This window comes from Gallus gallus (assembly GCF_016699485.2).
Source record: "Gallus gallus isolate bGalGal1 chromosome 36 unlocalized genomic scaffold, bGalGal1.mat.broiler.GRCg7b 36_unloc2, whole genome shotgun sequence".
Lineage (NCBI taxonomy): Eukaryota > Metazoa > Chordata > Aves > Galliformes > Phasianidae > Gallus > Gallus gallus.
Window position 1 is genome coordinate 40086 of NW_024095962.1, and position 25550 is coordinate 65635.

A 25550-nucleotide genomic window follows, 5' to 3' on the forward strand; every position below is an offset into this window, starting at 1 on the left:
CCCCTTGAAGCCCCACCCCCTCTAAACCCCACCCACTTATGCATATGCAGCCAATGGTTGGCCCCACTTCCAGCCCCCAAACCCTTGAAACCCCACCCCCTCTCTAAGCCCCGCCCCCCTCTGCCAGTGCAGCCAATGGCTGGCCCCAATTCCTCCGAGCCCCGCCCCCTCCGTTCACCCCGCCCCCCCATTGGCTAAGCCCCGCCCACTTCTGCCTGCGCAGCCAATGGCTGGCCGCAAGTCTTCCAACCCCGCCCCCTCCCTACGCCCCACCCCCCTGTGGCAGCGCAGCCAATGGCTGGCCCCAATTCCTCCGAGCCCCGCCCCCTCCGTTCACCCCGCCCCCCCATTGGCTAAGCCCCGCCCACTTCTGCCTGCGCAGCCAATGGCTGGCCGCAAGTCTTCCAACCCCGCCCCCTCCCTACGCCCCACCCCCCTCTAGCAGCGCAGCCAATGGCTGGCCCCAATTCCTCCAAGCCCCGCCCCCTCCTTACACCCCGCCCCCCCATTAGCTAAGCCCCGCCCACGTGTGCATGCGCAGCCAATGGCTGGCCCAAAGTTCTCCAACCCCGCCCCACATTGCCCAAGCCCCGCCCACCTCTGCGCAACCAATGGCTGGCCCCAATTCCTCCAAGCCCCGCCCCCTCCTTACACCCCGCCCCCCCATTAGCTAAGCCCCGCCCACGTGTGCATGCGCAGCCAATGGCTGGCCGCAAGTCTTCCAACCCGCCCCCTCCCTACGCCCCGCCCACCTCTGCCCGCGCAACCACTGGCTGACCCCAATTCCTCCGAGCCCCGCCCCCTCCGTTCACCCCGCCCCCCCATTGGCTAAGCCCCGCCCACTTCTGCCTGCGCAGCCAATGGCTGGCCGCAAGTCTTCCAACCCGCCCCCTCCCTACACCCCACCCCCCTCTGGCAGTGCAACCAATGGCTGGCCCCAATTCCTCCGAGCCCCGCCCCCTCCGTTCACCCCGCCCCCCCATTGGCTAAGCCCCGCCCACTTCTGCCAGCGCAGCCAATGGCTGGCCGCATGTCTTCCAACCCCGCCCCCTCCCTACGCCCCACCCCCCTCTAGCAGCACAGCCAATGGCTGGCACCTATTCCTCCAAGCCCCGCCCCCTCCGTTCACCCCGCCCCCCCATTGGCTAAGCCCCGCCCACGTGTGCATGTGCAGCCAATGGCTGGCCCCAATTCCTCTGAGCCCCGCCCCCTCCTTACACCCTGCCCCCCCATGGGCTAAGCTCCGCCCACTTCTGCCTGTGCAGCCAATGGCTGGCCCAAAGTTCTCCAACCCCGCCCCACATTGTCTAAGCCCCGCCCACCTCTGCCTGCGCAACCAATGGCTGACCCCAATTCCTCCGAGCCCCGCCCCCTCCGTTCACCCCGCCCCCCCATTGGCTAAGCCCCGCCCACGTGTGCATGCGCAGCCAATGGCTGGCCGCAAGTCTTCCAACCCCGCCCCCTCCCTACGCCCCACCACCCTCTAGCAGCACAGCCAATGGCTGGCCCCAATTCCTCCGAGCCCCGCCCCCTCCGTTCACCCCGCCCCCCCATTAGCTAAGCCCCGCCCACGTGTGCATGCGCAGCCAATGGCTGGCCCCAAGTCCTCCAACCCCGCCCCCTCCCCACACCCCACCCTCCTGTGGCAGCGCAGCCAATGGCTGGCACCTATTCCTCCAAGCCCCGCCCCCTCCTTGCACCCCGCCCCCCCTTTAGCTAAGCCCCGCCCACGTGTGCATGCGCAGCCAATGGCTGGCCCCAAGTCCTCCAACCCCGCCCCCTCCCCACACCCCACCCTCCTGTGGCAGCGCAGCCAATGGCTGGCCCCAATTCCTCCGAGCCCCGCCCCCTCCGTTCACCCCGCCCCCCCATTGGCTAAGCCCCGCCCACGTGTGCATGTGCAGCCAATGGCTGGCGATGTCGAGGCAGACGCTGAGCTGCAGGAGGGGGGCGGCGCTGGGATACAGCAGGGCCAGGTTGAGCTGCAGGCAAAGCAGGGAGCAGCGGTCCGTCAGCATGTCCAGCATGGCGCCCAGCCGAGAGCCTGGGGGGGTCAAAGGTCACGGGGTCAGGGGTCACGGGGTCAGGGGTCGCAAGGTCACGGGGTCAGGGGGTGAGAGCTGGGCTCATGGGGGGGGTCAGAGGTGGTTGGAAATGGGGGTTCCAGCAGCTGTTTGTCAGTATGGCCACCGTGGCACCCAGCCGAGAGCCTGGGGGGGTCAAAGGTCACGGGGTCAGGGGTCACAAGGTCACGGGGTCAGGGGGTGAGAGCCGGGCTCGTGGGGGGGGTCAGAGGTGGTTGGAAGTGGGGGTTCCAGCAGCTGTTTGTCAGTATGGCCACCGTGGCACCCGGAAAAGAGGCTAGGGGGATCAAAGGTCACGGGGTCAGGGGTCACGGGGTCACAAGGTCACGGGGTCGCAAGGTTACGGGGTCAGGGGGTGAGAGCCGGAAGTCCCCCCCGGAAGTCCCACCCTCCAGAATACCCTCCACCCCCACAATCCCTCCCCGCCACTCCCCCCACCTCGAAGCCCCTCCCGGAAGTCTCCCTCCCGGAAATCCCACCCTCCAGAATCCCCTACACCCCCACAGCCCCTCCCCACCGGAAGTCCCGCTCCCGGAAGTCCCGCTCCCGGAAGTCCCACCCTCCAGAATCCCCTCCACCCCCACAATCCCTCCCCGCACCCGCCCCCCCCCCCCCCCCCCCCCCCCCCGAAGCCTCTCCCGGAAGTCCCCCTCCCGGAAGTCCCCATTCCGGAAGTCCCACCCTCCAGAATCCCCTCCTCCCGGAAACTCCCCCTTCCCCGAAATCCCCACTGGAAAACCCCCTCCCCACCGGAAGTCCCACCCTTTAAACTCCCCTCCACTCCCACAGCCCCTCCCCACCGGAAGTACCCCTCCCGGAAGTCCCCACCGGAAGTCCCCTCCACCCCCACGACCCCTCCCCGCCCCCCTCTCGAAGCCCCTCCCGGAAGCCCCCCTCCCGGCAGTCCCACCCTCCAGTATCCCCTCCTCCCCCACAAGCCATCCTCCCCCTCCCGGAAGTCCCCCTCCCGGAAGTCCCACCCTCCAGAATCCCCTCTTCCCCCATAATCCCTCCCCACCCCTTCCCGCCGAAGCCCCTCCCGGAAGTCTCCCTCCCGGAAGTCCCCTCCACCCCCACGACCCCTCCCCGCCCCCCTCTCGAAGCCCCTGCCGGAAGTCCCCCTCCCGGAAGTCCCACCCTCCAGTATCCCCTCCTCCCCCACAATCCACCCTCCCCCTCCCGAAGTTTCCCTCCCGGAAGTCCCACCCTCCCCCTCCCGGAAGTCCCACCCTCCAGTATCCCCTCCTCCCCCACAATCCCTCCCCGCCCCCCTCTCGAAGCCCCCTCCCGGAAGTCCCCCAACCCGGAAGTCCCCCCCACCCGGAAGTCCCGCCCACCTTGATTGAGCCACCGTGCGGCCAATCCATCCACGGCGTCCAGGGCGGCGCTGAGGGCGTAGCAGAGAGCGGCGGGGAGGGGGGAGTGCGGCATCAGCACCACCGACACGGCGGACAGCGCCACCCGGGCGTACCCTGAGGGGGGGGGGGGGGAAATGTGGGGCGGACCCATAGAGAGCCCCATAGGGACCCACTGTGCCCCATTGAGTGCCCCATAGAGACCCATTGCGTCTTATTGTGCCCCATAGAGATCCATTGAGTACCCCATAGAGACCCTTTGAGACCCACTGGGTCTCATTGTGCCCCATAGAGACCCACTGAGTGCCCCATAGAGACCCTTTGAGACCCATTGGGTCTCATTGTGACCCTCTGTGCCCCATTGAGTGCCCCATTGAGTGCCCCATAGAGACCCTTTGAGACCCATTGGGTCTCATTGTGCCCCATAGAGACCCACTGAGTGCCCCATTGGGTCTCATTGTGACCCTCTGTGCCCCATAGAGACCCATTGGGTCTTATTGTGCCCCATAGAGACCCACTGAGTGCCCCATTGGGTCTCATTGTGACCCTCTGTGCCCCATAGAGACCCATTGGGTCTTATCGTGCCCCATAGAGACCCACTGAGTGCCCCATTGGGGCTCATTTTGACCCTCTGTGCCCCATTGAATGCCCCATAGAGACCCTTTGAGACCCATTGGGGCTCATTGTGACCCTCTGTGCCCCATTGAGTGCCCCACTGAGTGCCCCATAGAGACCCTTTGAGACCCATTGGGTCTCATTGTGCCCCATAGAGACCCACTGAGTGCCCCATTGGGGCTCATTTTGACCCTCTGTGCCCCATTGAGTGCCCCATAGAGACCCTTTGAGACCCATTGGGGCTCATTGTGACCCTCTGTGCCCCATTGAGTGCCCCATAGAGACCTTTTGAGACCCATTGGGTCTCATTGTGCCCCATAGAGACTCACTGAGTGCCCCATTGGGTCTCATTGTGACCCTCTGTGCCCCATTGGGACCCATTGGGTCTTATTGTGCCCCACAGAGACCCATTGAGTGCCCCATTGGGTCTCATTGTGACCCTCTGTGCCCCATTGAGTGCCCCATAGAGACCCTTTGAGACCCATTGGGTCTCATTGTGCCCCATAGCGACCCTTTGAGTGCCCCATTGGGGCTCATTTTGATCCTCTGTGCCCCATTGAGTGCCCCATAGAGACCCTTTGAGACCCATTGGGTCTCATTGTGCCCCATAGAGACCCACAGAGTGCCCCATTGGGTCTCATTGTGACCCTCTGTGCCCCACTGAGACCCATTGAGTGCCCCATAGAGACCCACTGGATCTTATTGTGCCCCATAGAGACCCTTTGAGTGCCCCATTGGGGCTCATTTTGACCCTCTGTGCCCCATTGAGTGCCCCATAGAGACCCTTCGAGACCCACTGGGTCTTATTGTGCCCCATAGAGACCCACTGAGTGCCCCATTGGGTCTCATTGTGACCCTCTGTGCTCCACTGAGACCCATTGAGTGCCCCATAGAGACCCATTGGATCTTATTGTGCCCCATAGAGACCCACTGAGTGCCCCATTGGGGCTCATTGTGACCCTCTGTGCCCCATAGAGACCCTTTGAGACCCATTGGGTCTCATTGTGCCCCATAGAGACCCATTGAGTGCCCCATAGAGACCCTTTGAGACCCATTGGGTCTCAGTGTGCCCCATAGAGACACATTCAGTGCCCCATTGGGTCTCATTGTGACCCTCTGTGCCCCATTGAGACCCATTGGGTCTTATTGTGCCCCATAGAGACCCACTGAGTGCCCCATTGGGGCTCATTTTGACCCTCTGTGCCCCATTGAGTGCCCCATAGAGACCCTTTGAGACCCATTGGGGCTCATTGTGACCCTCTGTGCCCCATTGAGTGCCCCATAGAGACCCTTTGAGACCCATTGGGTCTCATTGTGCCCCATAGAGACCCACTGAGTGCTCCATTGGGTCTCATTGTGACCCTCTGTGCGCCATAGAGACCCATTGAGTGCCCCATAGAGACCCTTTGAGACCCATTGGGTCTTACTGTGCCCCATAGAGACCCGTAACCCCCCCAACCCCCCCACATCCCCTCCAACCCCCCCCATTTACCCCCAAATCCCCCCAATTTACCCCAAATCCCCCCCAAATCCCCCTAAAACCCCTCCAACCCCCCCCCATTTCCTTCCCCTCATTTCCCCCCCAATCCCCCCCCAATCCCCCCTATTTACCCCCAACCCCCCCCCCAAACCCCCTCCAACCCCCCCATTTACCCCCCAATTTACCCCAAATCCCCCCCAAATCCCCCTAAACCCCCCCAAATCCCCCCACATCCCCTCCAACCCCCCCATTTACCCCCCAATTTACCCCAAATCCCCCTAAAACCCCCCCAAATCCCCCCACATCCCCTCCAATCCCCCCCATTTACCCTAAAATCCCCCCAATTTACCCCCAAATCCCCCTAAACCCCCCCCAAATCCCCCACATCCCCTCCAACCCCCCCTCTACTCCCCAATCCCCCCCAAATCCCCCCAATTTACCCCCATTTCCCCACAAACCCCCTAAAACCCCTCCAACCCCCGCATTTACCCCCCCAATTTACCCCAAATCCCCCTAAAACTGCCCCAAATCCCCCACATCCCCTCCAACCCCCCCCACTTACCCCCAAATCCCCCCAATTTACCCCCATTTCTCCCCAAATCCCCCTAAAGCCCCCCAATTTCCCCCCACATCCCCTCCAACCCCCCCATTTACCCCCCAATTTACCCCAAATCCCCCCAATTTACCCCCAAATACCCCCCAAACCCCCTAAAACCCCTCCAACCCCCCCATTTACCCCCCCCAATTTACCCCAAATCCCCCTAAACCCCCCCCAAATCCCCCCACATCCCCTCCATTCCCCCTCATTTATCCTAAAATCCCCCCAATTTACCCCCCAATCCCCCTAAACCCCCCCCAAATCCCCCCACATCCCCTCCAACCCCCCCTTTACCCCCCAATCCCACCCAAATCCCCCCAATTTACCCCCAAATCCCCCCCAATCCCCCTAAAACCCCTCCAACCCCCCCATTTACCCCTCAATTTACCCCAAGTCCCCTTAAAACCCCCCCAAATCCCCCCACATCCCCTCCCAATCCCCCCCAATTTACCCCCAAATCCCCCCCAAATCCCCCTAAAACCCCCTCCAACCCCCCCACATACCCTCCAACCCCCCCATTTACCCCCAAATCCCCCCAATTTACCCCCATTTCCCCCCAAATCCCCCTAAAACTCCTCCAACCCCCCCATTTACCCCCCAATTTACCCCAAATCCCCCCCAAATCCCCCTAAAGCCCCCCAAATCCCCCACATCCCCTCCAACCCCCCCTCTACCCCCCAATCCCCCCCAAATCCCCCCAATTTACCCCCAAATCCCCCCCAAACCCCCTAAAACCCCTCCAACCCCCCCATTTACCCCTCCAATTTACCCCAAATCCCCCCCAAATCCCCCTAAAACTGCCCCAAATCCCCCACATCCCCTCCAACCCCCCAATTTACCCCAAATCCCCCCAATTTACCCCCAAATCCCCCCAATTACCCCCCTAATCCCCCCACATCCCCTCCAATCCCCCCCATTTACTCCCCAATTTACCCCAACCCCCCCCCATGTACCCCCAAATCCCCCCCAAATCCCCCCACATCCCCTCCAACCCCCCCATTTACCCCCAAATCCCCCCAATTACCCCCACAATCCCCCCACATCCCCTCCAATCCCCCCCATTTACCCCCCAATTTAACCCCAAATCCCCCTAAAAAACCCCCCCAAATCCCCCCAAAACCCCTCCAACCCCCCCATGTACCCCCAAATCCCCCCACATACCCTCCAATCCTCCCCATTTACCCCCAAATCCCCCTAAAGCCCCCCCAAATCCCCCCACATCCCCTCCAATCCCCCCATTTACCCCCCAATTTACCCCAAATCCCCCCAATTTACCCCAAATCCCCCCCACATCCCCTCCACCCCCCCATTTAGCCCCAAATCCCCCCAATTTACCCCAAATCCCCCCAAAATCCCCCTAAAACTCCCCCAAATCCCCCCACATCCCCTTCAACCCCCCCTTTACCCCCCAATCCCCCCCAAATCCCCCCAATTTACCCCCAAATACCCCCCAAACCCCCTAAAACCCCTCCAACCCCCCCATTTACCCCCCAATTTACCCCAAATCCACCCCAAATCCCCCTAAAACTCCCCCAAATCCCCCCACATCCCCCCAACCCCCCATTTACCCCCCAATTTACCCCAAATCCCCCCAATTTACCCCCAAATCCCCCCCAAATCCCCCCACATCCCCTCCAACCCCCCCAATTTACCCCCAAATCCCCCCAATTACCCCCAATCCCCCACATCCCCATTTACCCCCCAATTTACCCCCAAATCCCCCTAAACCCCCCCCCAAATCCCCCCAAAACCCCTCCAATCCCCCCACATACCCTCCAATCCTCCCCATTTTCCCCCAAATCCCCCTAAAGCCCCCCCAATTTCCCCCCACATCCCCTCCAACCCCCCCATTTACCCCCCAATTTACCCCCAAATCCCCCTAAAACACCCCCAAATCCCCTCCAACCCCCCCATGTACCCCCAAATCCCCCCACATACCCTCCAATCCTCCCCATTTACCCCCAAATCCCCCTAAAGCCCCCCCAATTTCCCCCCACATCCCCCCCAACCCCCCCATTTACCCCCCAATTTACCCCAAATCCCCCCAAAACCCCATCAAATCCCCCCACATCCCCTCCAACCCCCCCTATTTACCCCAAATCCCCCCCATATCCCCCTAAACCCCCCCAGCCCCCCCACATCCCCTCCAACCCCCCCATTTACCCCCCAATTTACCCCAAATCCCCCCCATTTACCCCCAAATCCCCCCAATTTACCCCAATTTCCCCCCCAATCCCCCACAACCCCCCCATTTACCCCCCAATTTACCCCAAATCCCCCCCATTTACCCCCAAATCCCCCCAATTTCCCCCAATTTCCCCCCCAATCCCCCACATCCCCCCCATTTACCCCCCAATTTACCCCAAATCCCCCCCCTCCATTCCCCCCCCCCCCCCCCCCCAAAACCTCGCGATTTCCCCCCAAATCCCGCACTCACCGATGACGTTGGGGACGTACAGGAACACATTCGGGTCCCCCCCCGCCATCTCCGCTTTAAAAATCCCAAAACGCCCCCGAATGAACCCCCAAAAATCCCCCCCCACCCCCCAACACCGCTCCGAAAAATCAAACGGCCGCTCCGCGTCGCGGCCCCTTTAAGAGACGCGGAAGTGAAAACCCGGAAGTGGACGCGTGGCAGGCGGTACTTCCGTGTCACGTGGCCCGCGCTTAGCCCCGCCCCTTCCGGAATCGGGGCCAATGAGGGCGCTCAAGCGGCCAATCTATGGGGCCGCCCCACATCTGTGCGTCCCAACGTGTCCCTATGGGTCTGCCCCACATCTATAGGTCCACCCCAAATCTATGGGTCCCAATGTGTCCCTATGGGCCCCACATCTATGGGTCCACCCCACACTTATGGGTCCCAACGTGTCCCTATGGGTCCGCCCCACCTATATGGGTCCCAACGTGTCCCTATGGGTCCGCCCCACATCTATGGGTCCCAACGTGTCCCTATGGGTCCGCCCCACATCTATGGGTCCCAACGTGTCCCTATGGGTCTGCCCCACATCTATGGGTCCCAACGTGTCCCTATGGGTCTGCCCCACATCTATGGGTCCCAACGTGTCCCTATGGTTCCGCCTCACATCTATGGGTCCCAACGTGTCCCTATGGGTCTGCCCCACATCTATGGTCCACCCCACATCTATGGGTCTTAATGTGTCCCTATGGGCCCCACATCTATGGGTCTGCCCCACATCTATGGGTCCCAGTGTGTCCCTATGGGTCTGCCCCACATCTATGGGTCCCAACGTGTCCCTATGGGCCCCACATCTATGGGTCTGCCCCACATCTATAGGTGGCACACGCTGCTATGGGGCAGAGAGTTTCCACTCAGCGCTATGGGGCACAGAGGGACTCTGCCCCACACCGTGAGATCAATGGGGCACAGAACGACTCTGCCCCACCCCACGTCATCTATGGGGCACAGAGGGACTCTGCCCCACACCGTGAGATCTGTGGGGCACGGAGGAACTCCGCCCCACCCCACGTGATCTATGGGGCACGGAGGGACTCCGCCCCACCCCACGTGATCTATGGGGCAGAGTTCTCTGCCCCACACGAAGGGGGCGGCGCTGCCCACTGATCCGTGTGGGGCGCATTAATGAGTGACCCAGTGGGACATATAGGGCTGCCCCACATCTCTGCCCCACATTCCTGCCCTATAGCTCTGCCCCACACCTCCGCCCCATAGATCTTCACCCAACTCTGTCCTATAACTCTGCCCCATAGATCCTCCCCATAGCTCTGCCCCACATCTCTGCCCCATAGATCTTCCCCATAACTCTGCCCTGTAACTCTGCCCCATAGATCCTCCCCATAGCTCTCCCCATAGATCTTCCTCATAGCTCTGCCCCATAAATCTTCCCCATAACCCTGCCCTATAACTCTGCCCCATAGATCCTCCCCATAGATCTTCCCCTTAGCTCTGCCCCACAGATCTTCTCCATAACTCTGCCCCATAGATCCTCCCCACAGCTCTGCCCTATAACTCTGCCCCACACTCCCACCCCACACCTCTGCCCCATAGCACCACAATGCTGCGCTGCACTAGGCGCCCCATAGCAGCATTCTTATGGGGCCGAGCCCCACAGCGGCGTCCCATAACCCCCAGCCCCACATCCCACAGCCCCATAACCCCCAGCCCCACAACTCCCAGCCCCACATCCAAGACCCCCACACCCCGTAGCCCCATAACCGCCAGCCCCCCATCTCCACCCCCCACACCCCATAGCCCCACATCCCCCCCTGGCCCCACATCCCTCAGTCCCACACCCCATAGCCCCATAACCCCCAACCGCTCACCTCCACCCCCCACACCCCATAGCCCCACACCCCATAGCCCCCCATCTCCGCCCCCCACACCCCACAGCCCCCCACCTCCGCCCCCCCCACCCCATAGCCCCACATCCTCCCTCAGCCCCACACCCCATAGCCCCCCATCTCTGTCCCCCCCACCCCACAGCCCCCCATCTCTGTCCCACACACCCCATAGACCCATAACCCCCAGCCCCCCATCTCCACCCCCCACACCCCACAGCCCCCCACCTCTGCCCCCCACATCCTCCCTCAGCCCCCCATCTCCGCCCCCCCCGCCCCACAGCCCCCCACCTCCATCCCCCACATCCGTCAGCCCCCCATCTCCGCCCCCCCCACCCCATAGCCCCACACCCCATAGCCCCCCACCTCCACCCCCCCCCCCCCATAGCCTCACACCCCATAGCCCCCCACCTCCGCCCCCCCCACCCCACAGCCCCACATCCCCCCCCGGCCCCACACCCCCCAGCCCCCCACCTCCGCCCCCCCCTCTGGATTTGGAGGCGCAGAGCGCCTTCTCGCACTGCAGCCCCACGGAACTGCTGCGGGCGGCGGTGGTGCTGCGGCTCTGCGCGGCGCCGCTCCTCGTACGGCACAGCCACACGGTGAGCCCACCGCTGCCCCATAGCTGCCCCATAGAGACCCCATAGCTGCCCCATAGCCGCCCCATAGAGACCCCATAGAGACCCCATAGCTGCCCCATAGAGACCCCATAGCCACCCCATAGAGATCCCATAGCTGCCCCATAAAGACGCCATAGCTGCCCCATAGCCGCCCCATAGAGACCCCATATCTGCCCCATAGAGACCCCATGGCTGCCCCATAGCTGCCCCATACATACCGCATAGATGCCCCATAGCTGCCCCATAGAGACCCCATAGCTGCCCAATAGATACCCCATAGTCGCCCCATACAGACCCCATGAAGACCCCATAACTGTCCCATAGAGACCCCATAGCTGCCCTATAGATGCCCCATACATACCTCATAGCAGCCCCATAGCTGTCCCATAGCTGCCCCATAGAGACCCCATAGCTGCCCCATAGCCACCCCATAAAGACGCCATAGCTGCCCCATAGAGACCCCATAGCGGCCCCATAGATGCCCAAAAGCTGCCCCATAGATACCCCATAGCTGCCCCATAGAGATCCCATAGCCACCCCATAGCTGCCCCATAGATACCCCATAGAGACCCCATAGAGTCCCATAGAGATCCCATAGCCACCCCATAGCTGTCCCATAGCTGCCCAATAGATACCTCATAGCTGCCCCATAGAGATCCCATAGCCACACTGTAGCTGCCCAATAGATGCCCCACAGCCGCCCCATAGAGACCCCATGGCTGCCCCATAGCTGCCCCATACATACCCCACAGCTGCCCCATTGCTGTCCCATAGCTGCCCCATAGAGACCCCATAGCTGCCCCATAGAGACCCCATAGCCACCCCATAGAGATCCCATAGCTGCCCCATAAAGACGCCATAGCTGCCCCATAGCTGCCCCATAGAGACCCCATATCTGCCCCATAGAGACCCCATGGCTGCCCCATAGCTGCCCCATAGAGACCCCATAGCTGCCCAATAGATACCCCATAGCCGCCCCATAGAGACCCCATGAAGACCCCATAACTGTCCCATAGAGACCCCATAGCTGCCCTATAGATGCCCCATACATACCTCATAGCTGCCCCATAGCTGTCCCATAGCTGCCCCATAGAGACCCCATAGCTGCCCCATAGCTGTCCCATAGAGACCCCATAGAGACCCCATAGCTGTCCCATAGCCACCCCATAAAGACGCCATAGCTGCCCCATAGCCGCCCCATAGAGACCCCATATCTGCCCCATAGAGACCCCATGGCTGCCCCATAGAGACCCCAGAGTGGCCCCATAGATGCCCCATAGCTGCCCCATAGAGATCCCATAGAGACCCCGTAGCTGCCCCATAGATACCCCATAGCTGCCCCATAGATACCCCATAGAGACCCCATAGAGTCCCATAGAGATCCCATAGCCACCCCATAGCTGCCCCATAGCCACCCCATAGCTGTCCCATAGCTGCCCAATAGATACCTCATAGCTGCCCCATAGAGATCCCATAGCCACACTGTAGCTGCCCAATAGATGCCCCACAGCCGCCCCATAGAGACCCCACGGCTGCCCCATAGCCGCCCCATAGAGACCCCATAGCCGCCCCATAGAGACCCCATAGCTGCCCCATAGATGTCCCATAGATACCCCATAGAGACCCCATGGCTGCCCCATACATACCCCACAGCCGCCCCATAGAGACCCCATGGCTGCCCCAAAGAGACCCCATTAAGACCCCATAGCCACCCCATAGATACCCTATGAAGACCCGTAGCTGCCCCATAGAGACCCCATGGCTGCCCCATAGATACCCCATAGCTGCCTCCCAGCAAGGTGCTGCCCCATAGATACACCATACATGCCCCATAGCTGCCCCCTGGCAAGGCACTGCCCACAGTTGCCCCATAGCTACCCCATAGATGCCCCCTGGCAAGGTGCTGCCCCATAGCTACCCCATAGCTGCCCCCCAGCAAGGTGCTGCCCCACAGCTGCCCCATAGATACACCTTAGGTGCCCCATAGAGACCCTATGGCTGCCTCATAGTTGCTCCCTAGCTGCCCCATAGAGACCCCATGGCTGCCCAATAATCGCCCCCTAGCTGCCCCATAGAGACCCCATGGCTGCCCAATAATCGCCCCATAGCTGCCCCATAGAGACCTCATGGCTGCCCCATAGAGAGCCCATAGACACCCCTCTGGCACTGGCCCCGCCCCCACCCATTGGCCCCGCCCCCTCACCCAATAGCCCCGCCCCCTCACCCCATAGGCCAGTCTTTAACACCATAGCCCCGCACTCACCATTTGGCCCCGCCCCCTCACCCAATAGCCCCACCCCCTCCCCTCATAGGCCAGTCGTTAACACCATAGCCCCGCCCCCTCACCCAATAGCCCCGCCCCCTCCCCCCATTGGCCAGTCTTTAACACTATAGCCCCGCCCCCTCCCCCCATTGGCCAGTCTTTAACACTATAGCCCCTCCCCCCCACCCCATTGGCCTGTCTTAAACACAATAGCCCCGCCCTCACCCTTTGGCCCCGCCCCCTCACCCAATAGCCCCGCCCCCTCACCCCATAACCCACTCTATAACGCCATAGCCCCGCCCCCTCCCCCCATTGGCCAGTCTTTAACACTATAGCCCCTCCCCCCCACCCCATTGGCCTGTCTTAAACACAATAGCCCCGCCCTCACCCTTTGGCCCCGCCCCCTCACCCAATAGCCCCGCCCCCTCACCCCACAACCCACTCTCTAACGCCATAGCCCCGCCCCCTCACCCAATAGCCCCGCCCCCACAGACCAGTCTACAATACCATAGCCCCGCCCCTACTTAATAGCCCCGCCCCTCACGCCTGGCCCCGCCCCCCGCAGCTTCTGGAGCTGTCCCGCCGCGCCGTGGGCCGCCGCGTGTGGGGGGCGCTGCTGAGGCGGACGCTCTACGCGCACTTCGTGGGCGGCGACAGCGCCCCCCTGTGGGCGGAGGCCGTGCGGCGCCTGCGGGCCGTGGGGATCAGCCCCATGCTGGCGCTGCCCATGGAGCACCTCGGGGCCGCGCCGGGGTGAGGGGGCGGGGTTAGAAGGGAGGGGGCGGGGCTACGGGAAGGGGTGGGGCCAATGATGGGGCGAGGCTGTGTGAGGGGGCGGGGCTACGGGAAGGGGTGGGGCCAATGATGGGGCGAGGCTGCGTCAGGGGGCGGGGACCGTGCGTGGGGCGACATTGGGGGGCGGGGCTACGGGAGGGGGTGTGGACGCTGATTGGGCGGGGCCGATGTAGGGGGCGGAGCTACGGGAGGGGTGGGGCCAATGATGGGGCGGAGCTTCGGGGGGCGGGGCTACGGGAGGGGTGGGGGCTCTGATTGGGCGGGGCGACACGAGGGGGCGGGGCCAATGATGGAGTGGAGCTTCGGGGCCGGGTTTAAGGTGGAGCCACTGAGTGGGCGGGGCTAAGGGAGGGGGCGGGGCCACTGGGGACTGAATGGGGGGTCGGATGTGGGTCACTATGGGTCCTCATGGGTTACTGTGTTCCTATGGGTCTCTCTATGGGTCCCTATGTGGTCTATATGCGTTCTATGGCGTCCCTATAGGCCTCTATGGGTCTCTATGGGTCCCTATGTGGTCTCTATGTGTTCTATGGGGTCCCTAAGGGTCTCTATGGGTCCCCATGTATCCCTATGTGGTCTCTATGCATTCTATGGGGTCCCTATGGATCCCTATGTGGTTTCTATGCGTTCTATGGGGTCCCTATGGGTCTCTATGGGTCCCTATGTGCTCTCTATGCATTCTATGGGGTCCCTATGGGTCTTTATGGGTCCCTATGTGGTCTCTATGCATTCTATGGGGTCCCTATGGGTCTCTATGGGTCCCTATGTGGTCTCTATACGTTCTATGGCGTCCCTATGTGGTCTCTATGGGTCCTTATGAGGTCCCTATAGGTCTCCCTAATGGTCTCTATGGGTCCCTATGTGGTCTCTATGTGTTCTGTGGGGTCTTTATGGGTCCCTATGGGTCTCTGTGTGGTCTCCATGCATTCTATGGGGTCTCTATGGGTCCCTATGGGTTCCTATGGGTCCATATGTGGTCTCTATGCACTCTGTTGGACCCTATGTGGTCTCTATGCGTTCTATGGGGTCTCTATAAGTGTCTATGGGTCCCTATGGGTTTCTATGGGTCCCTATGTGGTTTCTATGCGTTCTATGGGGTCCCAATGTGTCTCTATGGCTCCTTATGTGGTCTCTATGCATTCAATGGGGTCCCTATAGGTCTCTCTGGGTCCCTATGGGTCTCTATGCATTGTATGGGGTCCCTATAGGTCTCTATGGGTCCCTAAGTGGTCTCTATGCACTCTATGGGTCCCTATGAGTCTCTATGGGTCCCTATAGGTCTCTCTGGGCCCCTATGGGTCTCTCTGGGCCCCTATGGGTCTCTATGCATTCTATGGGGTCCCTATAGGTCTCTATGGGTCCCTACGTGGTCTCTATGCACTCTATGGGTCCCTATGGGTCTCTATGGGTTCCTATGTGGTCTCTATACGCAATATGGGGTCCCTATAGGTCTCTATGTGTCCCGATGCATCTCTATGGGTCCCTATGTGGTCTCTATGCGTTCTATGGGGCCCCTATGGGTCTCTATGGGTCCCTACACGTCCCAGTGGGCCCCTATGGGACTGACCGGGCTGCCGTGGGGCAGGGAGTCGTGGTTCGAGGAGAACCGTGGGGCGGCACTGCAAGGTGTGGGGCTGGCAGCCAGCTCGGGGCCCGGAGCCATGATGCAGCTGAAGGTGACCGCCATGATGGAGGCTGAGCTCTGTGTGAGTGGGGGAAATGGGGCCCAAAGGGGGGGGAATGGGGCCCAAAGGGGGGGAAATGGGGAGAAATGGGGCCCAAATGGGGGGAAATGGGGCCCAAAGGGGGGGAAATGGGGAGAAATGGGGCCCAAATGGGGGGAAATGGGGCCCAAAGGGGGGGAAATGGGGAGAAATGGGGGGAAATGGGGAGAAATGGGGCCCAAATGGGGGGAAATGGGGCCCAAAGGGGGGGAAATGGGGAGAAATGGGGCCCAAATGGGGGGAAATGGGGGCCAAAGGGGGGGGAAATGGGGCCCAAAGGGGGGGGAATGGGGCCCAAAGGGGGGGAAATGGGGAGAAATGGACCCCAAAGGGGGGGAAATGGGGCCCAAATGGGGGGAAATAGGGCCCAAAGGGGGAAAAATGGGGCTCAAAGGGGGAAAAATAGGCAGAAATGGACCCCAAAGGGGGGGGAAATGGGGCCCAAAGGGGGGGAAATGGGGAGAAATGGACCCCAAAGGGGGGGAAATGGGGCCCAAAGGGGGGGAAATGGGGCCTAAATGGGGGGAAATAGGGAGAAATGGACCCCAAAGGGGGGGAAAAGGGGCCCAAAGGGGGGGAAATGGGGCCTAAATGGGGGGAAATAGGGAGAAATGGACCCCAAAGGGGGGGAAAAGGGGCCCAAAGGGGGGGAAATGGGGCCCAAAGGGGGGGGAATGGGGAGAAATGGACCCCAAAGGGGGGGAAATGGGGCCCAAAGGGGGGGAAATGGGGAGAAATGGACCCCAAAGGGGGGGAAATGGGGAGAAATGGACCCCAAAGGGGGGGAAATGGGGCCCAAAGGGGGGGAAATGGGGCCTAAATGGGGGGAAATAGGGAGAAATGGACCCCAAAGGGGGGGAAAAGGGGCCCAAAGGGGGGGGGAAATGGGGCCCAAAGGGGGGGGAATGGGGAGAAATGGACCCCAAAGGGGGGGAAATGGGGCCCAAAGGGGGGGAAATGGACCCTAATTGGGACCCTATGAGTGCAGCTCCACCCCATAGGTGTGGGTCAGCCCCACAGATGTGGGTTTGTCGGTGCCCCATAGATGTGGGTCAGCCCCATAGACGCGGCTCTGTTGCTGCCCCACAGCAGGAGGTCTCGCAGCGCCTGGAGGAGCCCCAGAGTGAATTCAGCGTCGAGAAAGTGATGGCCGTCATGGGGGGGCAGGTGGGACCCACCGCCCCATAGATCCCACACAGCCCCATAGATCCCACACAGCCCCACACATCCCACAGCCCCATAGATCCCACACGGCCCCACACATCCCACACAGCCCCACACATCCCACAGCCCCATACATCCTGCACAGCCCCACAGATCCCACAGCCTCATAGATCCCACAGCCCCATAGATCCCACACAGCCCCACCCATCCCACAGTCCCATAGATCCCACACAGCCCCACAGATCCCACAGCACCCCATACATCCCACAGCCCCATACATCCTGCACAGCCTCACAGATCCCACAGCCTCATAGATCCCACAGCCCCATAGATCCCACACAGCCCCACAGATCCCACAGCGCCCCATAGATCCCACAGCCCCATAGATCCCACACAGCCCCACACATCCCACACAGCCCCACACATCCCACAGTCCCATAGATCCCACAGTCCCATACATCCCACACAGCCCTATAGATCCCATAGTGCCCCACACATCCCACAGACCCATAGATCCCACACACCCCTACAGATCCCCATACATCCCACAGCCCCATCAATCCTACACAGCCCTATAGATCTCACAGTGCCCCATAGATCCCACAGCCCCATAAATCCTACACAGCCCCACAGATCCCACAGCGCTCCATACATCCCACAGCCCCATAAATCCTGCACAGCCCCACATATCCCACACAGCCCCACAGATCCCACAGCACCCCATACATCCCACAGCCCCATAAATCCTGCACAGCCCTATAGATCCCACAGTGCCCCATACAGCCCACAGCCCCATAGATCCCACACAGCCCCACAGACCCCACAGCGCCCCATACATTCCACAGCCCCGTAAATCCTACACAGTCCTATAGATCCCACACAGCCCCCCAGATCCCACACAGCCCCATAGACCCCCATACATCCCACAGCCCCGTAAATCCTACACAGCCCCACAGATCCCACAGCGCCCCATACATCCCACAGCCCCATACATCCCACACAGCCCCCCAGATCCCACAGCCCCATAGATCCCACAGCCCCATAGATCCCACACAGCCCCACAGATCCCACAGCGCTCCATACATCCCACAGCCCCATAGATCCCACACAGCCCCACACATCCCACACAGCCCCACAGATCCCACAGTCCCATAGATCCCACAGTCCCATACATCCCACACAGCCCTATAGATCCCATAGTGCCCCACACATCCCACAGACCCATAGATCCCACACACCCCCACAGATCCCCATACATCCCACAGCCCCATCAATCCTACACAGCCCTATAGATCTCACAGTGCCCCATAGATCCCACAGCCCCACATATCCCACACAGCCCCACAGATCCCACAGCACCCCATACATCCCACAGCCCCATAAATCCCACACAGCCCTACAGATCCCACAGTGCCCCATAGATCCCACACAGCCTTATAGAGCCCCACAGAGCCCTATAAATCCCACAGTGCCCCATAGATCGCACGCAACCTCATAAATCACACAGCACTGCAGCGCTCACAGAACCCCATAGAGCCCCACAGTGGCTCCACACAACTATGGAGCCCCATAGCATCCACAGAAACCCATAGAACCCCACAGAGACCCCATAGAACCCCACAGAGCTCCATAGAGCTCCACAAAGCCCCGTAAGTTCCCCACAGAGCCCCACAGGGACCCATAGAGACCCCACAGAGATCCCATAGAACCCCACAGAGCCCCATAGCACCCACAGAGCCCCATAAATGCCCCACAGAGCCCCATAGGGACCCACAGAGCCCCATAGGGACCCACAGAGACCCCACAGAGATGCCACAGAACCCCACAGAGCCCTATAGCACCCACAGAGCCCCATAAATGCCCCACAGAGCCCCACAGGGACCCATAGCGACCCCACAGAGATTCCATAGAACCCCATAGAGCCCCATAGCACCCCATAGAACCCCACAGAGACCTCATAGAGCCCCTCTGAACCCCATAGAGCCCCACAGAGCCCTGTAAGTGCCCCATAGAGCTCCCATAAGACTCCATAGAACACCACGGCGCCCCACAGCTGCCCCATAGCGACCTGCCCTCCCCCCCCCAGACGCCCTCCTTCTCATGCCTCAGCCCGGAGCAGAACCAGGCGCTGGGGGCCGGACTGCGGCGCCTGGACCACGTGGCAGCCGTGAGTTGGGGGGCTGCCCCATAAGTGCCCCACATCCAGAGCCCTGCCCCACATTTCGGGCCCCACTCCTTCCTATGGGTCTTCCCCTTACCATGGCCCCGCCCTCTTCCTAGCTCCACCCTTTCCAATTGGCCCCTTCCTCCATGGCCCCGCCCTCTTCTGAGCTCTACCCTTTCCTATTGGCCCCTTCCTCCACGGCCCCGCCCTCTTCCAACCTGCACCCTTTCCTATTGGCCCCTTCCTCCATGGCCCCGCCCTCTTCCCAGCTCCACCCCTTCCAATTGGCAGTGCCTCCATTTCTGGCCCCACTCCTCCCTATTGACCCCGCCCTCTTCCAAGCCCCTCCATTCCACTTTGGCCCCGCCCCCAGCATGGCCCCACCCTATCAGCTCCTCCCCTTCCTATTGGCCCCGCCCCCATTTCTGGTCCCGCCCCTCCAATTTGGCCCCGCCCTCCGCCCAGCTCCTCCGCCTCCGATTGCCCCCTCCTCTCCTCATTGGCCCCGCCCCCAATTCTGGCCCAGCCCCCTCCGTCAGCCCCATTGCTGTGGGGCAGGCAGTGGTGGCTCCACCCTCCAATCAGCTCCTCCCCTTCCGATTGGCCCCGCCCCTTCCTATTGGCCCTGCCCCATTTCTGCCCCCACCCCTTCCTATTGGCTCAGCCCCCATTTCTGGCCACACCCCTTCCATTAGCCCCGCCCCCCTCCCAGCTCCTCCCCTCCCCATTGGCCCCGCCCCCATTTCTGGCCCCGCCCCCTCCATCAACCCCGCAGCTGTGGGGCAGGCAGTGGTGGCCCCACCCTCCAATCAGCTCCTCCCCTTCCTATTGGCCCCGCCCCCATATCTGGCCCCTCCCTTTTCTATTGGCCCCGCCCCGTTTCTGGCCACTCCCCTTCCCATTGGCCCCACCCTCCTCCCCTCCCCATTGGCCCCTCCCCTCCCCCATTGGCCCCGCCCCCATTTCCGGCCCCGCCCCCTCCGTCAGCCCCATTGCTGTGGGGCAGGCGGCGGTGGGCAGCGGTGTGGGGCTGCTGCTGGACGCGGAGCAGAGCGAGCTGGGCCCGGCCCTGCGCCTCTGGGCTATGGGGCTGATGGGGAGACACAACCGTGGGGTGACCCACATCTGGCACACGCACCAGGCCTACCTGCAGGTGGGGTGCGGGGGCTAGGGAGTGGGATATGGGGTCTCTATAGGGTGATATGGGGCTCTATGGGGTGATATGGGACTCTATGGGTTGGTATGGGGCTCTGTAGATTGGTATAGGATCTCTACGGGTCTCTATTGGGTGATATGGGGCTCTATGGTGTCTCTATGGGGTGACATAGGACTCTGAGAGTTGATATGGGGCTCTATCGGGTCTCTATGGGTTGGTGTGGGGCACTATGGGGTGATATGGGGTCTCTACGGGTTGGTATGGGGCTCTATAGATTGATATAGGGTCTCTATGGGGTCTCTATGGGGTGATGTGGGGCTCTATGGAGCGATATGGGGCTCTATGGGGTCTCTATGGGTTGGTGTGGGGCACTATGGGGTGATACGGGGTCTCTATGGGTTGGTATAGGGCTCCGTAGATTGGTATAGGGTCTCTATGGGGTCTCTATGCGGTCTCTATGGGATGATATGGGGCTCTGAGGGTTGATATGGGGCTCTATGGGGTCTCTATGGGTTGGTGTGGGGCTCTATGGGGTGATACGGGGTCTCTATGGGTTGGTATGGGGCTCTATGGGGTCTCTATGGGGTGATACAGAGTCTCTATGGGTTACTATGGGGCTCTATAGATTGGTGTAGGGTCTCTATAGGGTGATATGGGGCTCTATGGGGTCTCTATGGGTTGGTGTGGGGCTCTATGGGGTGATATGGGGTCTCTATGGGTTGGTGTGGGGCTCTGTAGATTGGTATAGGGTCTCTATGGGGTCTCTATGGGGTGATATGGGGCTCTATGGGGTGACATGGGACTCTGAGAGTTGATATGGGGCTCTATGGGGTCTCTATGGGTTGGTGTGAGGCTCTATGGGGTGATATGGGGTTCTATGGCTTGATATGGGGTTTTGTAGTGCGATACGGGGTTTCTACGCAGCCCTATTGAGTCTCTATGGATTGCTATGCAGTTTCTATGGGTCTTTATGGGTCCTTATGGGTCTCTATAGCGTCACCACGTACCACTAACAATTGCTATGGGGTTTTGATGGGGTCCCTACAGGTCTCTCTGTGGACCCTATGAAGTCTCTATGGGTCCCTATGAGGTCTTTATGGGTCTTTAATGGTTCCTATGGATCTTTAAGGAAATCTCTATAAGTCTCCATGGAGTCCCTATGGGATCTCCGCAGATCTCTATGGGTTCCCATAGCGTCTCTATGGGTCCATACGGGGTTTCTATGGGTCTCTGTGAGTCCCTATGGGTCTCTGCGGGTCCCTACAGTCCTCCGTGGGATCCCTATGGGTTTCTGGGGTCTCTGTGGGGTCCCTACGTGCCACCCCGCGCCCCACACCCCACCCTGTTGCCCCCCCGCCAGGGCGCCGAGGAGCGCCTGCTGTCCGACCTGCAGTCCGCCCGCCGCATGGGGGCGCCCTACGGCCTCAAGCTGGTGCGCGGCGCCTATCTACACCACGAGCGCCGCACGGGGGCGCTGCAACCCAGCCGGGAGCACACGGACCGCAGGTGATCAACGGGCGGGCCTGGATGAGGGAGGGAGCGGAAGGAAGTGGCGGCGCGTGACGTCATCACCGCGCGCCGCGAGCGCGCTGACGCCACGCCGCGCCGCGCCGCAGCTACGCCGCGTGCCTGGAGCTGGCGCTGCAACACGTGACTGCCGGCCACGTGGCGCTGGTGGTGGCGACGCACAACGCGGGATCGGTGCGCCACGCGGCGCGGAGGTCCGCACAACACCCCCCCCCCCCCCCCCAATTAATTAATTAAGCGGCTAATTAAGCCTAACGAGGCAGCGCTAATGAGGCGCGCCCGCAGGATGGAGGAGCTGCGCATCCCCCGGGACGGCCCCGTGTGCTTCGCGCAGCTGCAGGGGGTGGCGGAGCACCTCGGCTTGGCGCTGGGTGAGCGCTTTTGGGGTGCCCCCCCCCCAATTTAACCCCTTATTGCCCCCCCAATACCCCCCCACTCCCACACTTTTGGGGTCCCCCCCAGTTTAACCCCTTATTGCCCACCCCCCCCACATCCCTCCTACTTTTGGGGTCCCCCCCCATTTCCACTCCACTCCCTGCTTTTGGGGTCTCCCCCCCAATGTAACCCCTTATTGCCCCCCCAGTAACCCCCCATTTCCCCCCCACTGCCCCACTTTTGGGGTCCCCCCACAATTTAACCCCTTATTGCCCCCCAATACCCCCCCACTCCCCCCTTTTGGGGTCCCCCCCTATTTAACCCCTTATTGCCCCCCCCAGTACCCCCCACTCACACACTTTTGGGGTTCCCCCCTGTTCTCACTCCACACTTTTGGGGTCCCCCCCTTATTTAACCCCTTATTGCCCCCCCCACTCCCCCACTTTTGCGCCCCCCCTCAATTTAACCCCCAATTGTCCCCCCCCGGTCCCCCCATTTCCCCCCCACTTCTGGGGTCCCCCCCCCCGTTTCCACTCCACTCCCCACTTTTGGGGTCCCCCCCCCAATTTAACCCCTTATTGCCCCCCCCATACCTCCTCACTTTTGGGGTCCCGTCTCCGTTCCCACTCCACTCCCCGCTTTTGGGGTCCCCCCCACAATTAAACTGCTTATTGCCCTCCCAATACCCCCCCACTCCCACACTTTTGGGGTCCCTCCCCCCGTTTTTAACCCCATCCTGCCCCCCCCCACTTTTGGGGTCCTTCCCCCCGTTTTTAACCCCTCCCTTCCCCCCCCCCCCCACTTTTGGGGCCCTCCCCCCCCCCCCTTTAACCCCTCCCTTTCCCCCTCCCCCCCACTTTTGGGGTCCCTCCCCCCATTTTTAACCCCATCCTGCCCCCCTCCCCCCCCACTTTTGGGGCATTCCCTCCCCCCTCAACCCCATCCTGCCCCCCCCCCCCCCCACCCCACCTTTGGGGTCCCTCCCCCCATTTCTAACCCCTCCCTTCCCCCCCCCCCACTTTTGGGGTCCCTCCCCCCATTTCTAACCCCTCCCTTCCCCCCCCCCCCCACTTTTGGGGTCCCTCCCCCCATTTCTAACCCCTCCCTTCCCCCCCCCCCCACTTTTGGGGTCCCTCCCCCCGTTTCTAATCCCTCCATTCCCCCCCCCCCTGTAACCCCATCCTGCCCCCCATGCCCCCCCCTCAACCCCATCCTGCCCCCCCCCCCCCCCCCCCCACCTTTGGGGTCCCTCCCCCCATTTCTAACCCCTCCCTTCCCCCCCCCCCACTTTTGGGGTCCCTCCCCCCATTTCTAACCCCTCCCTTCCCCCCCCCCCCACTTTTGGGGTCCCTCCCCCCGTTTCTAATCCCTCCATTCCCCCCCCCCCTGTAACCCCATCCTGCCCCCCATGCCCCCCCCTCAACCCCATCCTGCCCCCCCCCCCCCCCCACCCCACCTTTGGGGTCCCTCCCCCCATTTCTAACCCCTCCCTTCCCCCCCCCCCACTTTTGGGGTCCCTCCCCCCATTTCTAACCCCTCCCTTCCCCCCCCCCCCACTTTTGGGGTCCCTCCCCCCGTTTCTAATCCCTCCATTCCCCCCCCCCCTGTAACCCCATCCTGCCCCCCATGCCCCCCCCTCAACCCCATCCTGCCCCCCCCCCCCCCCACCCCACCTTTGGGGTCCCTCCCCCCATTTCTAACCCCTCCCTTCCCCCCCCCCCACTTTTGGGGTCCCTCCCCCCATTTCTAACCCCTCCCTTCCCCCCCCCCCCACTTTTGGGGTCCCTCCCCCCGTTTCTAATCCCTCCATTCCCCCCCCCCCTGTAACCCCATCCTGCCCCCCATGCCCCCCCCTCAACCCCATCCTGCCCCCCCCCCCCCCCCCCCCAACCTTTGGGGTCCCTCCCCCCATTTCTAACCCCTCCCTTCCCCCCCCCCCCACTTTTGGGGTCCCGCCCCCCATTTCTAACCCCTCCCTTCCCCCCCCCCCCACTTTTGGGGTCCCTCCCCCCGTTTCTAATCCCTCCATTCCCCCCCCCCCCGTAACCCCATCCTGCCCCCCATGCCCCCCCCTCAACCCCATCCTGCCCCCCCCCCCCCCCCCACCCCACCTTTGGGGTCCCTCCCCCCATTTCTAACCCCTCCCTTCCCCCCCCCCCCACTTTTGGGGTCCCTCCCCCCATTTCTAACCCCTCCCTTCCCCCCCCCCCACTTTTGGGGTCCCTCCCCCCATTTCTAACCCCTCCCTTCCCCCCCCCCCCACTTTTGGGGTCCCTCCCCCCGTTTCTAATCCCTCCATTCCCCCCCCCCTGTAACCCCATCCTGCCCCCCATGCCCCCCCCTCAACCCCATCCTGCCCCCCCCCCCCCCCCCACCCCACCTTTGGGGTCCCTCCCCCCATTTCTAACCCCTCCCTTCCCCCCCCCCCACTTTTGGGGTCCCTCCCCCCATTTCTAACCCCTCCCTTCCCCCCCCCCCCACTTTTGGGGTCCCTCCCCCCGTTTCTAATCCCTCCATTCCCCCCCCCCCTGTAACCCCATCCTGCCCCCCATGCCCCCCCCTCAACCCCATCCTGCCCCCCCCCCCCCCCCCCACTTTTGGGGTCCCTTCCCCCATTTTTAACCCCTCCCTTCCCCACTTTTGGGGTCCCTCCCCCCGTTTCTAACCCCTCCGTTCCCCCCCCCAGGCCGTGCAGGGTTCCGTGCCCTCCGCTCCGTGCCATACGGCCCCCCCGAGGCGGTGCTGCCCTACCTGGCCCGGCGGGCACAGGAGCACCCCGAGCTGCCGGGCAGCGCCCAGCAACGCGCTGCGCTCAGGGCTGAGCTGCGGCGGAGGCTGCTGCCGTGGGGGGGATCGTAGGGGGGGGGGGGGACGTGGGGGTCCTGGGGGGGGAGATGGGGGTCCTAGAGGGGGGATATGGGGGTTGGGGGGGGAGATATAGGGGTCTGGGGGGGAGATATGGGGGTCCTGGGGGGGGGATATGGGGGTCCTAGGGGGGGAGATGGGGGGGGGGGAGATATGGGGGGAGGATATGGGGGGAGATGGGGGTCCTGGAGAGGGATATGCGCGTCCTGGAGGGGGATATGGGGGTCCTGGGGGGGGGATATGGGGGTCTGGGGGGAGATATGGGGGTTGGGGGGGGAGATGGGGGTCCTGGAGGGGGATATGGGCGTCCTGGACGGGGATATGGGGGTCCTGGGGGGAGATATGGGGGTCCTGGGGGGGGGATATGGGGGTCCTGGGGGGGGGATATGGGGGTCCTAGGGGGGGAGATGAGGGGGGGGGGGAGATATGGGGGGAGATGGGGGGAGGA

The 25550-nt window shown here is 62.3% G+C and overlaps 2 protein-coding genes across 2 annotated transcripts; one reads left to right on the forward strand and one right to left on the reverse strand.

Moving 5' to 3' along the window:
* Nucleotides 1–1697: 1697 nt before the first annotated feature.
* Nucleotides 1698–8743, reverse strand: CDIPT (CDP-diacylglycerol--inositol 3-phosphatidyltransferase). Its single transcript, XM_040656844.2, has 3 exons — nucleotides 8570–8743; nucleotides 3422–3556; nucleotides 1698–2044 (listed from the first exon to the last, which is right to left on the reverse strand). The coding sequence occupies exons 1-3, from the start codon at nucleotides 8616–8618 to the stop codon at nucleotides 1713–1715; spliced, it is 516 nt and encodes a 171-aa protein (XP_040512778.1). The 5' UTR covers nucleotides 8619–8743; the 3' UTR covers nucleotides 1698–1712.
* A 2161-nt stretch (nucleotides 8744–10904) lies between these two features.
* PRODH2 (proline dehydrogenase 2) lies at nucleotides 10905–25102 on the forward strand (the record flags this gene model as incomplete). The annotated part of the gene is made up of 10 exons (XM_040656846.1): nucleotides 10905–11051; nucleotides 13898–14085; nucleotides 15713–15833; nucleotides 16941–17018; nucleotides 19069–19182; nucleotides 20186–20332; nucleotides 21696–21841; nucleotides 21952–22056; nucleotides 22148–22233; nucleotides 24924–25102. Coding segments are annotated over 10 exons (1305 nt in total), but the record flags the coding sequence as incomplete, so codon positions are not given.
* Between the last annotated feature and the right edge of the window lie 448 nt (nucleotides 25103–25550).

What these genes read in the sequence shown, in the direction of transcription:
- CDIPT (XM_040656844.2), bottom strand. Translation starts at nt 8,618, where the DNA reads ATGGCGGGGGGGGACCCGAATGTGTTCCTGTACGTCCCCAACGTCATC. An exon ending in GTACGTCCCCAACGTCATCG is followed by an intron (nt 3,557 to 8,569) that starts GTGAGTGCGGGA and finishes CCCCCCCCTCAG; the next exon opens with GGTACGCCCGGGTGGCGCTG. An exon ending in CGCACGGTGGCTCAATCAAG is followed by an intron (nt 2,045 to 3,421) that starts GTGGGCGGGACT and finishes TGACCCCCCCAG; the next exon opens with GCTCTCGGCTGGGCGCCATG.